We start from the raw sequence: 15,441 nt of genomic DNA, 5'->3' as shown, positions 1-15,441 counted from the left end.
TAAGGGCTTGCATTTGTCTAGTCTTTCTGTAGAAATAATAACCAAGTTCATGCATGCATGTGGTGACCATTGTCATGATTGCTGCCTGGCCAACGGTAATTGTTAGATGCATCTTTTTTTCAGAGATGTTACAACGTTGAAAAAAAATTCATTGTAGAACTAATGAATTACTACAAGTGAGAGTTACTCTGTATAATTAAAATAAATATTTAAATTAGCTTTTTCATTAGAGAAAATATTTCTGTACACAGCACATTAATTCATTGGTCTTTAATAAATTGTTTCGTATTTTGCTCTTCTTTTTAAGAATTTTTTTCATATACTGTTGAATTTATCACTGATTTCTAAACTAACTTTTAATTTGTTGTCTATAATTGCATATTAAAGATCAACTCTGACCAATAAGCAGTAGAGTACATGTCAATTAATACTTTGGAATTTAAGTTCTTGACAAATGTAAGTTTAATCATTTGAATTTTTTTTCCTTTCTTTTTTTGACAGGTTACAAAGACCGAATTAGAGAAATTAAAATCTAGCTATAGACAGTTGATAAAAGAAATGAATTCTGCCAAAGAGAAATATAAAGAAGCTTTAGCTAAAGGTATGGCAAAATTATGAAAAATGTTTATTTTAGTGATTTTTATTCTTATAATTTGAAAGTTATATTTGTAAGTAGTGGAATGTTTCTACTTAGACCAATTCACATTTAAAAAATATCACAGTAAGCCAAAATAGACTAATTGTCAAACTATGTAATAAATCTTTTTTTTTTTAAATGATGCAGGGTGGTTTTGAATACTTCATACAAAGTAGAATTATGTGGCACTTGCAACAGAATGCAAGGCATGTTTTAAAATTTTTTCTGTAGTATCAGATTTACTAATTTAATTACCAACTACTAAATAAGAAAAATGAGGTTGTATTTGTTTAGAACTCTTTTTTAATCCCTTTTTTACCTTGTGGTATTTAAACATCATTGAAATCACAAGTTTGTTTTGTAGCTTAATTTTGCTGTCATAGCTTAATTTTATGTGTCTATATTGTTCTAAAATTTTCATAAGAGCATTAGAAGTAAATGGAAAGAGAAGCATTATTTATGTTTTAAACAGATTTATGGTTATAGTCTTTAGATTTGACTAAATGGTCTTCATATTTAGGTATTTTTTAATTAGGAGAGTTGGAGTTCTTTTTTTTTTTAATTTCTGCCTGGCTAAATATTAACTTTATTAGAAAGTTTATTTTCTTTTGAATCTTAAATTTACTTTTCTCTTTTGTTAATGTATTTTCTGTTTGTCTCTTACTTGTAAATCATCTTGTTATTCTGTTGAGTTAAATGAAATAAATAGCTCCTGCATTTGGATGTATCTTGCACAATGAAAACACTGTGTTTTGCTGTTATTCCCAACAGACTAGAAGAGACACTGATTGACATGCAGTTCTTCCTTCCTCCCTTTCTGCCTCCCTTCTCCCCCTGCTTCTGCTCCTCCCAGCTTCCTACCTCTCCTTTCTCTCTGTCCCTCTCCTTCTTTCCCTCCTTTTCCCCCTTCTCCTCCCTATCTTCCTTCCAACTTTTACTTTGTCTGCCTTTCTCCTTGTCCCTACCCCTCCCACATTTACTTCATGTTTCTGCTTCTCGCACTGTTTCTATTGCTTTTTAAGAGAAGATGAATTCATGTTCACAGTTTTCTTATTTTTACTTATTTTTCATGTACCCCAACCAGTGTTTTGAGATTATGATCTCTTTATTAATGTAAATATATCTTTTAAAATGATTCTGTAGTTCAATTATCTAAGTTATTTAAGTGAAGAAAAGAAAAGAATGGCATAGTGGCAAGATCATAGATTGGAGTCATATATTGTTGGATGTAAGTTCCAAGATTGTATGATTATTTCATAGATTTTCAAACTTCATATACCTAATTATTATTCTTTTGTTATTTTAAAGACTGCTTTAGATAGTCAAGAAATATTTACTGAGCACTTGCTATCTTTAAGTTACTGAGATTCAAACAGTATTTCTTAGGCATTCAAGGAGCTTACCCATTTCTAGTTGATATTCTAACTTGGGGACTCCCAAGTCTTAACCTGTTTCAAAATGTAGCTTTTGTATAAGGGATTCTTTGCTAAATCATCAAGAATAATTTAGAAATAGTTTTGTACAGTAAACATTACTAGTCAATCTGTCAAAAGTAGTTAATTTTATAAAGTTCGTTACTTAATGCCTAGTTAGCATTCTCAAATTAGTGCTCTATATTATAAATATCCATATTTAAATTCACCCAGAGCAAGTGATGACTTAATCCAACTGTATTGTAATCCAGCTGTGTTAAGTATCTTACACTAGGTCTGTATCTTTTGGAGAATGATTAGTTAGAAAAAGAATTACGTAATTACTCCCAAGTCTTTCTGATATCTGTTTTTTTGCTGAGGAAGATTTGCCCTGAGCTAACACCTGTTGCCAATCTTCCTCTTGTTTTGCTTGAGGAACTTTTGCCCTGAGCTAACATCTGTTCGAATCTTCCTCTATTTTGTATGTGGGTTGTTGCCACAGCATGGCTGCTGACTAGCAGTGTAGGTGGGCCTGGGAACTGAACACTGGCTACCGAAGCAGAGCGTGCAGAGCTTAACCACTAGGCCACAGGGCCAGTCCCTCTGATACCTATTTATAATGATACAGTTTATTTTCATTTAAAAAATGAGATATAATCCTGATGACATAATAAAATTCTAAATAGTTCTTATTCCTAATGCTTATATTATCAAAGGTTATTCACGGATAATAATTGTTCTTTATTACTTTTGATCTGGATAAAACACCATTTAGTGTTGTATTAATACTAGGGAGGCAACTAGAAAATCTGAAGATCTTAATTTTAGTTAGTCTTAAGAGGCGTATCATTTGACTGAGTTTCCTGAAGTTAAAACGTGCGAGTTTATTTACATTTCTCTTTCTAAAGGTATTAGTGATAGTATTTTCCTATTTTTAAGAATTTTATTATTCCCACTAAATCAATTTAGTTTTTAAAGTAAGTTCTTATGTATAATTTTTTATGCATGAGACATATGTACATTTGTCTTTTATAATCAGAACTATTATATACTCATTTTACATGAAAAAGTGTAAAATTATATTTTTGAAAACTTTGTTCCTGTTTTCAAATTGCTTCTGTGTGTAACAAGGAGGTAGGAGTTCTTTTGTGAAGTTATTTACTCTGTATAAGGGTGATGTGACAGCAAATTTTTCCAACATTTACAGGCTTTATGTCAGAACCCTAGTTCATCTGGATAGGCCAGACCAAGGCATTTCTGAAATGGGCCCTAATGATTACTGGGGCACTGGCAGTGGATACCCAAGCTGTGGCTCCAGCACCCAGAGTGTTAGGAGGTCTTGGAAAAGCTATTTAAAACCCCAGTCTGACATATAGCATTCAGCTGGAGAAGACAAGACTTTGGAGGAGACAGGATCTGGAAATAATTCCTGTGGTATGGGTTAAATTCTGGATTTGATGGAGAATGGGTTCAGAGTCAAGGGCTCCATTACTGCAACTGGAGGTTCAGCAACAGTAGTAGATCAGCAAGAAGGCTGGGTTGATGCTGAAATTGCAAACTCCGGACCTCTGCTGTATGGATTACGCAAAATACTTTAAGTTTTGAATGTTAGAATTTATGTCCAAAGAAACACTAATTTATGTTCAGTCTAATGCAAAATTTAATACTGATTTGCAATATGAATATAGCATAATTTTAGTTAATCTTCTTTGGTAATATACCTTAAATAGTAAATGTGTTTTGCTCTCTGCTGTGTTGAGAGAGCAAATATTTGTCTTAAATTGACTTGGACTAATTTGGACGTTAGTCTATTGATTTTTGTTTATAACATGTACACTGAGAACAACCAAGATAATTTTAGCTTATTGAGCTGAATAATTTAGAGTGTTTCTTGATAGCAGCATAGAATAACAAGTTCTTGAATGCAAAATACACAGGTATTCCTGTCCTATTGCAGATTAAGTTCTGAATACTTTTAGTTAAACACATGATTAGGTTTAGTCATGAAACAATTTTGTGAATCCATGAAGCTTATATCTGAACTAAGGTTCTGACATAATAGCTGTAAATGTGGGAAAAATTTGCCATCATATCATCCTTAGAAAGAATAAGTGACTTCACAAGAGAACTCCTGCAGGATCATATTGTCTATGAATAAAGACAGTTTTACCTTTCCTTTCCAATCTAGGTTTTTTTTTTTTTTTTTTTCCCCTAGCCTAATTGCCCTAGCTAGAACTGTTGGTTAGAAGTAGAAAGAGGAAACATATTTGCCTTTTCCTAAACTTAGGGGGAAAGTCGTACACCATTAAGTATTAAGTTACCTGTAGTTTTTCAAAGATTTTCTTTTTCAGATTGGAGAAATTTCTTTCTATTTGTGAGTTAGAATGTGTGTTGGCTTTTGTCAAATGCTTTCTCTGTATCTATTGAGATGAATACTTTTCCTTCTTTTAAGTTTGATATGGTGAATTATTTTGATTGATTTTCATGTGTTTGAAATGTTATATCAACTTCACTCCTCTTGGTCATGATATGTTATCATTTTTCATATTGTTGCATATGATTGGCTAAGTTTTTGTTTATAACTTTTCATTTCTGTCTTTGTTTCTTGTAATGTAGGTGTCTCATTTTCACAGAAGGGTAATGCTGTCCTCTGCATGATTACCCTCTCTTCAAGTTTCTAGAGAGATTTGTGTTCAATTGGTAATACTTCTAAAACATTGGTAGAATTGACTCGTGAAGCCCTCTGGGTCTGCTTATTTTTATTTTTTCCTTTTCTGTGAAGGTTTTTAAACTATAAATTCAATTTCTTTAATTTATATAGGGCTATTTAGTTTATCTGTTTCTTTTTGCTTGAGTTTTAGTAGATTGTATCTTCCAAGGAATTTGTCCGTTTCATTTAAGTTGTTGAATTTATTGGCATTAAGTTGTTCATAATATTCCCTTATTCACCTTTTATATTTGTAGAATCTGTGGTGATATTTTCTTTCTCATTCTTAATATTGTTACTTTGTGTCTCCTCTCTTTCTTTCCTAATCATTCTGGCTACAGATCTGCTTTTGTCTTCAATTTTTATCTATATTTTTTGCTTTCTATTTAAGTGATTTATGTTCTAATCTTTATTATTTCCTTCCTTCTGCTTTCTTTAGGCTTAGTTTTTACCAGTTTTTCTATTTTATTAATGTGGAAGCTAAGATTATTGATTTGAGAACTATCTCTTTGTAATACAGGAATTTGTGCTATGAATTTCTATAAGTACTCTTTTAGCAACATTCCATAAATTTTTATGTATTTTGTCTTCATTTTCATTCAGTTCAAAATACTTTCTAATTTTATTTTTCTTTTTTTGTTTGATCCATAGATTATTTAGAAGTCTACAATTTGGTTTCCTAAAGTTTTGGGATTTTTTCTAGAGATGTTTCTATTTTTGGTTTATAATTTAATTCCGTTTGGTCTGAGAATGTTCTTTTTATGACTTTATTCCTTTTAAATTTGTCTTTACATGTTATATAGGCCATAGTGTGGTCTGTCTTGGTAAATAGTTCATGTTCACTTAATAAAAATATGTATTCTGCTATTGTTGGTTCAAGTGGTTTATATTGTTTGCTTGGTCCAGTTGGTTAATAGTGTTATTAAAATTTTTTATGTTCTCACTCATTTTCTGTGTACTTTTTCTGTCACTTATTGAGAGAGGGCAATTGAAATCTTCCCCTGTAATTGTGGATTTGTCTGTTTCTCCTCATAGTTCTGTCAGTTTTTTGCTTCATGTATTTTGAAACTGTTGTTAGTTGTATAAGCAGTCACTATTCTTATATCCTCCTGATGACTTGACTTCTTTGTCATTATGAAGTGACCTTTAGTTCTTTGCTGTGTTGTCCATTGTATCTAATATTAATACAGCCACTCCAGATTTACTTTAAGTAGTGTTTATTTGTGTATTCTTTTTTCATTCACTTACTTTAACCTATTTCACTCTTTATTTTTGAAGTACATTTCTTGTAAGCAACATATAGTTAGGTCTTGCTTTCTTCTTGATAATCTCTCAATTTTGATTGGGATGATTAGATTATATTTAACATGATTTTTGATAATGTTGGGTTTAAATCTGTCATCTTGCAGTTTTCTCTTTGTTCCATCTGTTCTTTATTCTCCTTTTTCTCTTTTCTGCCTTCTTTTGGATTAATTGAAAAATTTTCTTAAGATTCCTTTTTATCTCCTTTTTTCCACATTGGATATAACTTTTTGTTTTATGCTTAATTTACCATGGTATACCTTCAAGTGATATCACTTTGCATATAATGGGACCCTTAGAATAGTCTAGTCTTTGGTCTTTGTGCTCTTGTTTTGATATATTTTACTTTTGCAAATATTCTAAACTCCACTATATTGTTAATGTTTTTGTTTTTGTTTAAACATTCAGTTATCTTTGAAATTGTAGCAAAATGTCTCATATGTTTATCCATGTAGTTATATTTTCTAGCATTCTTTAGTACATCTGGTATCAGTTTACTTTTACCTGAATGACCTACTTTACCATTTCTTGTCATGTAAGTCTGTAGGTAATAAATTCTTTCAGCCTTTGTACATCTGAAAAAGTTTTTATTTCACCTTCATTTTTGAAATATATTTTTGTTGGGTATAGAATTCTCTTTTGGCAGTTTCTTTTTTCCTTTCAGGTCTTTAAAGATGTTGCTCTCGTGTCATGTCAAGGAGAAATCTAATCCTATAATCCTATCTTTGTTGTTCTGCATGTTTTATTTTCCTTTGGCAGCTTTTAGGATTTCCTTTTCATCATTGGTTTTGAGCAATTTGATCATGCTGTACTTTGCTGTAGTGTTATTTCTTTTTCCCCTTGTCTTTTTGGTTTTTGAGCTTCTTGTATCTGAGAGTTTATAGTTTTCATCAAATTTGGAAAACTTTCAGCTGTTATTTCTTCACATATATTTTCTGTCTCCACCTCTCTTTCTGCTCTCCTTTGGAGACTCCAGTTACATGTTTATTAGGCAGCTTGTAGTTGTCTCATAGCCTACTGATGCTCTGCTCATTCCTTTCACTTGTCTTTTTATCTTTCTGTTTCATTTTGGTTAGTTTCTATGGCTATGTCTACAAGTTTACTGATCTTATCTTTTACAGTGTCTGATCTGCCTTTAATCCATGCATTGCATTTTTCATCTCAGGCATTATAGATTTTGCCTGAATTATTATGATTTGAAACTTTTCTTAAATCTTCCATGGACCTATTTGACACATTAACTTAAGTTTTAGAGTCTTAGTGGACTTCATCTTCCTTTCTCATTTGTTCTGAGAGTTGTATGAGTTTATTCATTCCCAGATATTTTTTGTCTCATGGTAACCCCCCACTTTTATGTTGTAGAAAATATATATCGTCTTTACCTATATATCTACACACAAGCCCTTTGTTCTTATGCCATGTGGTACTTTTTTTGCAAAGTTGAAAAATATTTTTTAAGAGTAAGTGTGTGGTAATTTTATAAATGTAAGCAATACCATATTGAAGCATATAGTATTGAATTAAGTGAATTTAAATATGATTTTGCTTTGAAGTTTTATAGTTTACTTGAAGATATACTGAAGTATCAGAAAAGATGTTCAAAACAACTGCCTCATAGTTATGTATTCTGATGTCTAGAATTACTTTAAAGTTTTATATTTACCAAACCTCAAAATACTCACAAAAGCATTTGTGGGGGCTTCTTTTACATGGGTAGAAGTCTAACTGCTTCTGCTTTATCACACATGATATTCAGGAGGAAGAAACAAGACAAGATGATGAGCTACTCCACATTACACCTGCCCATACCAGTCAGTCTAGAAAAGTTTGAAAGGAGCTCTCTTCACCTACTTTATAACAAGAGTAGGGAAACAAATTCTTCTTTCTTTGTGAGAAACAAAAAAGAGTGCTAAGGGATTGGTAACTCCCTGATTATTTACAAGCCCTCATTTATCCTAAGCAAACAGAGTAAGAGGGTGCCTACTGCTGGAACTATGGGGAATTAGCTACAAGTCTCATTCAAAAGTAAATTTTTCTATAATTGGGAAGTAGATTTTCTCAAATTGCCTCTACATGCATTATGAATAGTTCTGTGATATTTTATGCCAATTAAAATTGATTAGATCCATTAAGTTGTCTCTTTAGAGTACTTTAATTATGATAACCAGCGTGAAATGAGTCCAGACTTGAGACAGATGGTTAAATTTGTGTTTAAATAAATCCAAATTTAAAAAAAATGAATACAACTTTTTAACGGCTCTTTAGTTCATTTCCTCATTTAAAGCCACCAAGAATGGCAACTGGCCTTCTTATTTGATAATGTCTAAATCTTGGAGGTTTTTAAAAATCAGAGTCATCTGTGGATGATGTATGGATGTCCTCTAGAAAAATATTCTGAAATTCAAATTTACCTCCCAGTTCAACATATGAAAAAAATGCATTTTGGATACAGAATTTGCTAAAGACCAAAGTAGAGTTCAGGCTATGTTTGTCAATCATCACTATTGAAGTGACCTGAAAGTGAGAGGGTTTCTCTCTTTTTGAAGTTACTTATTAGTACATGATGCATCCGCAGCTAACTTATGGGATGAATGTTTTTCTATATGGAGCTTAATATGATAAGAACTTTATAAGATCATAAAGAGTAATGGCACTCTTAGTTATTAATCTAGTTTGCATTGGGTTAAAGCTGCAGAAATTGGAGTGGCAGTTATAATATTCTCATTACATGCTAAAATATTCTGAGGAGGGGCCAGCCCGCTGGCTGAGTGGTTAAATTTGCACGCTCTGCTTCGGTGGCCCGGAGTTTCCCTGGTTCAGATCCTGGGTGTGGACATGGCACTGCTCATCAGGTCATGTTGAGGCAGAGTCCTATATAGCACAACCAGAGGCACTCACAACTAGAATATACAACTTTGTACCCCAGGAGTTTTAGGGAGAAAAAGAAGAAAAAATAATGGCAGCAGATGTTAGTGCAAGTGCCAATCTTTTTTTTTTTTCTTTTAAAGATTTTATTTTAGTTTTTTCCTTTTTCTCTCCAAAGCCCCCAGGCACATAGTTGTATATTCTTAGTTGTGGGTCCTTCTAGTTGTGGTATGTGGGATGCTGCCTCAGCCTGGCTCGATGAGCAGTGCCATGTCTGTGCCCAGGATTCGAACCGACGAAACCCTGGGCTGCCTGCAGCGGAGTGCGCTAAATTAACCACTCAGCCACGGGGCTGGCCCACAGGTGCCAATCTTTAAAAAAGAAAAAAATTATGAGGGGTGGAATATACTACATGATTCATTTATATTCTACAGATAACTTCCTAAAAATAAAATGAAAACACAATAATTTGATTTGTTCCCACTTTGCTTAGTTTTATTAAATAAACAAAGCTAGGTTTCATATACAAAGTGATTAAGAGAAGTTATATCCATTGCTGATTTTCCTCTATATTTTATAGGTGAGCTCCTTAACAATATTAGTTTTGGACTTGATTACTAGAAAGATGATATAAACAGATGCAGAAGGTAAAATTGTAATCTTTCTGTAACTTTTAATTTTTTAAAAATTTTAAGTTTAAATTTATTTCTTTGAAATAAGAACTATATCAATTCATGCATTTTCTTGTTATGTGCCCAGCAATGTTATTTGCATTAGGGATAGTGTAGATAACAGAATACATAAAAATCCCTGCCTCCCTTAGCCTTACATTTTAGAGCAGAAGATAGCCAATTAATAAATAAGTGAAACATATAGTATGTTATTACTATTATTCTTCTTATCTTAAAGAATAAATTTGTTGTTTACAGCACAGGAAAACCAGAAATAGGGTGGGGTGCTTTGGCTCTGGCTGTCTGTGTGGCCCTTCCTCCTTTGATGGCTCCATGCTCAGGCCATGTAGTATGTTAGATGGTGATAAGTATGATGGAGAAAATATGGTAGGTAGATATGGGAGGATGATCAGGTTAGGTTTCATGGAGAAAGAGACATTTAAATAAAGGAGTGAACCATGTTATTATCTGGGGCAAAGAGTAATCTATAGAGAGAAAAAAACCAAAACAAAGTCATTGAGATGGGATCATGTCTGATGTATGTGAGGAGTAGTACAGACACCTGTGTGGCTGGAGCTGAGGGATTAATAAAGGAAAGGTGTGAAGGTATGAAATGAGATCAGAGAGGAAGAATGATGGTGAGTGGTAAGGGAGGCACAGATTATGCAGGATCTTGGTATTCTTTTAAAACATTTTGGCTTTTACTCTGAGTCAGATGGGAAAGCATTGGAGGTTTTGAGCAGAGGAATGACATGAACTAACATTTTAACAGGATAATTCTGGTAGCTTTGTTGAGAATAGTCTGAGGAGTGGGGGAAAGATGGAAGTGAGGAGGCCAACTTCCAGGCTATTGGAGTAATCCAGGCAAGGGCTCTTAGTGGCTTGCACCTGGGTGGTATCAACAGAGGTGATGAGAAGCAGTCAAATTCTGAATATACAATTGATTCTTGTTATTTACGGTAATAATGTTATATAAAATCATTGTGAACACTAAATTAGCTTTGCCCCTAGTGGTCATAACATAAGGGACTAGGTCCTTGTAAGCAAGGTCACAACATTTTTAACATTGATCGATACATCACCTTGTTTTATGTGTGTTTCTGTTTTTTTTTTTTTTCTGAGGAAGATTAGCCCTGAGCTAACATCTGCTGCCAATCCTCCTCTTTTTGCTGAGGAAGACTGGCCCTGAGCTAACATCTGTGCCCATCTTCCTCTGTTTTATATGTGGGACATCTGCTACACCATGACTTGATAATTGGTGGGTAGGTCTGCACCTGGGATCTGAACCAGCAAACCCCAGGCTGCTGAAGTGGAATGCAGGAACTTAACCAGTACACCACTGGGCCAGCCCCATCTTTCACATTCTTTCTAACTGCTGCATAGTACTTTATTATAAGTTTATTCAAGCACTTTCCTAGTAATGCACATGTAGTTTATTTCTAATTTTTCCAATTATATACACTACTACCATGAATAACCTTTTGCATGTGGTTTCTTTTTATATTGTTAGAGGAATATCTTAAGCATAAATTCCTAAAAGTGTGATTACGGGGTTAAAAGATAAATGTGTATGAGTTTTGTTAGATATTGCCGAATTTCCTTCTGTAAGGATTCTACCAATTTGTATTCCCAGCAGAAATGTATAAGAGTATCTGTTTCTCCACACCTATGCCAAAACAGAGTATTTGTCAATTTTGTAGGTAAGAAACAGCATCTTGTAATTTTAGTTTGCATTTCATTATGAGTGAGGGAGTGAGGTTGACCTTTTTATATGGTTGAGGTACATTTTAAAGTATTTATTTTTTTGTCAGTTATCTTTTGTCCATTTTTCTTTGTGTTTTTGATCTTTTTTTCCTTAAAATTTTAAAGAATTTTTTAATATATTGCAATGAATATCCCATAACTTGTTATGCACGGTGCACGTATTTTCTACTAGTTTGTCGGTTGTCAGTTGACTTTCTTCCTGGTGGGTTTTTTCTTGTTTTTGTTTCTGTTCACAAATGATGATACTCTTATCTACTGGTATTGCTGTGAGAAATAGCTGTCCTTTGTCTCTGTCCCAGGAGTCTTTTGTCTTCTGACTTCATTCATGAAATTGAGGCAGGCTAGTTTGTTAGCTTGCAAGTAGGGTAAAATCTCATACACTTCAGGTTCTTAACAAAGATTTATGTGTCCTATTATTTATTTATTTTTATTTTCCACAGGATTTTAAGTTTTCCTCTCTTCTTTTTTCCTTTCAGCTTCCAAAATTCCTTCATTTTAACCATTTTGCCCTCTGGAGTGTTACCTTTTAAGACTGCTCCCCTTGCCTTCCATGTGCACTCTCAAGTCCCTTTCTTTTAGTCAGTTCTGTGATCTACCAGTACACTTTTTCAGTATTTTCACATGTGGAGTGGACCTTCTGTTTCTGATGGTAGTCTTAGATCAGTCTTAAGCATATTGCTTGCTAGCTTTTTTCTTCTCTCCTTAGTGCATTTTTCTTTTTTTCAGAACAGCTCTTGGTGTCCATGAAGGCTTTATGGGAGGCTGAGAGATCATTTGCTAAGATTTGGTGTTTATTTTTATACTCGTAGACTATTTAAAATTTAGATGTTCTCTGTCTGTTATGCTGACGGTGTGGGTTTTATTTGTTTTTCTTTTTGTTCTTTATTATATTTTTAGATGATATGTGGGAGATTGAGAATTCAGATATGTGCCCCAACCCAGCTACGCAGAATCCCCCATTCGCATCTTTGTTACACCATAGACTATAAATTTGAACATGGCATATTATTCCATTTATTGGTTATTAAAATACTGTGGGTCAATTGAATCTAGTAATCACTATATGCAAGAAAACGATATTGCATAGAGTTAGAGAGCTTGCCCTCTAAAGGTATTTTATGTTGAATTTTTAAATAAAATATGACTGTTTTAGTTCTTCGAACAGTTTAAAACCTATAATGCATGTTCAATAAATATTTCTTGATAGATATGTCAAATTTTCTTATACTTGGAAATTTATTAAAAGTAGCACAGTATGGATGCACCTATTGTATTTTTTAATGCTTTATAGGAACATATAATCAGAAAGGTTTGTTTCAGCTCTCCAAATTCTGTCTTCTTTAGCCTTTGCTGTTAACTGTGCATTTTGACAATTTAATGCCATTTGATTTCCATCACAACCCAATGAATTGAGAAAGGTAGATAATTTAACTCCTGGGATTAAAAATTAAAAGCTAAAATTTAGATTAAATGACTTGCTTGGGTTGCACAGCTAATCAAAGAAGCCCAGATGAAAATTGACTTCTTAACTTTGTTATTGTCAGAACAGCACTGAGTAATATAGGTGGCTCAGTCACTGTTCCCACATATTATACTTGAATTTTAACTTCCATGTGAAAAAACATATGTGGACATTTGGCCTACATAACTCATAAATTAAGATGAATTCCCATTATTTTCTTCTTACTTAGAGTAATAAGTAAAAATTGTATAGGTCAGGAAGAATGCTTTGAAAGAAAGGAAAAAAGTAAGATAGTAGAATGTTTACGTATTTGAATCAAAGCATAGTATACTTGCAGGCACTTTACTTTTGGGAAATAATCACTTCTTATTTATTATCAGGAGACTTTCCACTATAATATTTAACAAATAATAAGCACCTCAGAAGTTTATAATAAACAATACTTGACTTTCTGGACTAGCTTAATAAGTAGTCTAGCCTGTCTTTTGTAAATGTCAAACTTACATAATTGAGTTTTGCTAGCTTCATGATATTGTTTATGGCATAACATGTTGTATACACACTCTGTTATTAGAAACATTAAACAGATTTGTCAACAAGTGGTGACAAAAGAATTATAATTCAATCTCTTTGTGAATTTCATTATGCCGAGGGAAAATTGGATGTTTTCCTCCCTGTTAATTGACATGTAGAACAACTCCTTGCCCTGTGTCAATGCCTCTCATCATTTAAAAAAAAGCGTACAGCAGTAGGGGTATAATTCTGTGTCTGTCACTAGATTTTATTCACTCTGTGTACTTCACATTAATTTTAAGCTCAAATGTGGTTATTTAAAAGTTAAGAAAGTATAATAGTGATCTAGATATTCTGAATCAAAAAGCTATGTGGCAAGAATCACGTTAGATAGATTTTTTTGCAATATATTTTGTAAAGTGAATGGAATTTTAAAAATTTTATTTGTAACTTTGGTTTTCACAGTAGTACCATTTCTTGAATTTCCTTATAGTCTCTGTGGCACCCTTAATATTTATTTTAAAACAAATCAGGAAGAGTACAATGGAATCGCTTTTCAAATCATGGAAAGTGAGCATGTTTTTGAAACTTTTTGTCCATACCTACGAGGGAGGCGGGGGGAGGGAGATATAGATAGAAAAATTGATCAATCGATCAATTGTGTGCATGTACAAGTACAGCTTATAACCAAGTGTACAAGTGTATGTGAGCAGTAGAGTACAAAAACCAAACAAACCAATAAACCCTACTAAAACATACCCTCAAATTCAGTTTTAAACCCAAAGCAGTTTTTAAAGAATTTGTTAGTAGTAGTATTTTAAGGGAATGGGTTCTGCCTTGGATGTTTTCAAAGGCATTTAATTTTCTTCTCAATTGTGTTAATGACCACTAAGTTGTTGATAATTAGATTTTGGCTATAATAGTCTTCTTCAGGTTGTTTGTCATATACCATATCTGATAAAGAAAAAAAGTATCTGGGACATTCTTAACTTTTCTAATGTTATTTTGGATTATAAAATCTTCGTGAGCTGAGTGTTGCATATTCAGTGAATCATTCTGCACCAGCAAGAAAGACAGATGGGTAGCATGCAGTTTAAAAATCTGTGCAAATAGGGGGACAGATGGGTGGTTTAAATGGTTTAACTGTCTCTATGAAAATGTTTGTATGGAGAGCTTGACTCCTGAAGTTATACTAAAAAAATCCAAGTGATTAATTAGGAATAATAGAATTCATATAAAAAGTATTCATATAAAAATATTTTGTAAAAAGTGACATAAAATATGGAATTCATTGAATTCACTAGTTATACTTTTTGAACTTAAAATAAAAATGAACAAATTAGAACAAAGTACTTAAATATTCTTTTCTGGTAACTACTTGTCTTATTTTCTTATTATGAACATGTGGACTCTAGAAAACTTTATTACTTGGAATTAATTTATCTGCATAATTGTCCCTGACTTTTTAAACTGTCTATTGTTAGAAATTGTTGAATTTCAAGTAACAGAAAGTTAAACTAGGTTAAATTGGTAAATTAAAACAAAAAACCCCAAAGAAAAAGGCCTTAGAAAGGGCTGCTCCGGCAGCTTCTGCAGCGGATGTTCATGGACTTGCAGTCTCATTCAGGCATTAATGTGATTTAGCTCCCTGCCAAAAGATTGGTTCCTATTTGGTTGGGTACGTGTTTTGGAGCTTGAGTGTCAGCTTCATATAGGAGTCTTCTCCTGACTTGTGTAGGGTAGGGAGAAAAAGGGCTTGCCATTTTAGAGGACAGCTGCGGGGCTGGCCGTAGATATATCAATTGGATTGACTCTTGGGGATTTTCTTGTAAATGTATTTCTGTAAGAAGAATGTTACCTAGCAATGTTTGTGGGTAAATAAATATAGTATTTTATGAAAAAAACTTGTTATAGTAACTGAACATGTAAGAGAATGTGTTCCTGAGAATGTTAAAAATCATTCGTGATTAGTATTATTGAAGAGATTTATTAATTGCTAAGTTAAAAAAAGTAAATTATCCCTAGTGCCATACAGAGCGAGTTAAAACTTCTCTAGGGATTTATATAACTTAGGCAAAAAAATGTATTGCTTTCTGAATGAATGAATA

The 15,441-nt window shown here is 32.9% G+C and overlaps 1 protein-coding gene across 31 annotated transcripts in view; it reads left to right on the top strand.

Moving 5' to 3' along the window:
- FER (FER tyrosine kinase) overlaps positions 1-15,441 on the top strand; it is a 441,906-nt gene that overhangs the window by 79,867 nt on the left and 346,598 nt on the right. For all 31 annotated transcript variants that reach the window (XR_011425641.1, XR_011425626.1, XR_011425640.1 and 28 more), the window contains one exon: positions 502-601. Coding sequence is in view for 11 of the 31 variants with exons in the window: in XM_023617899.2 (XP_023473667.1) it covers positions 502-601 (100 nt within the window). In the remaining 20 variants the exon portion in view is untranslated. The remainder of the gene's footprint in view (positions 1-501; positions 602-15,441) is intronic.

Source organism: Equus caballus, chromosome 14 (assembly GCF_041296265.1).
Source record: "Equus caballus isolate H_3958 breed thoroughbred chromosome 14, TB-T2T, whole genome shotgun sequence".
Classification (NCBI taxonomy): domain Eukaryota; kingdom Metazoa; phylum Chordata; class Mammalia; order Perissodactyla; family Equidae; genus Equus; species Equus caballus.
This window is presented reverse-complemented; position numbering and strand designations above follow the sequence as displayed.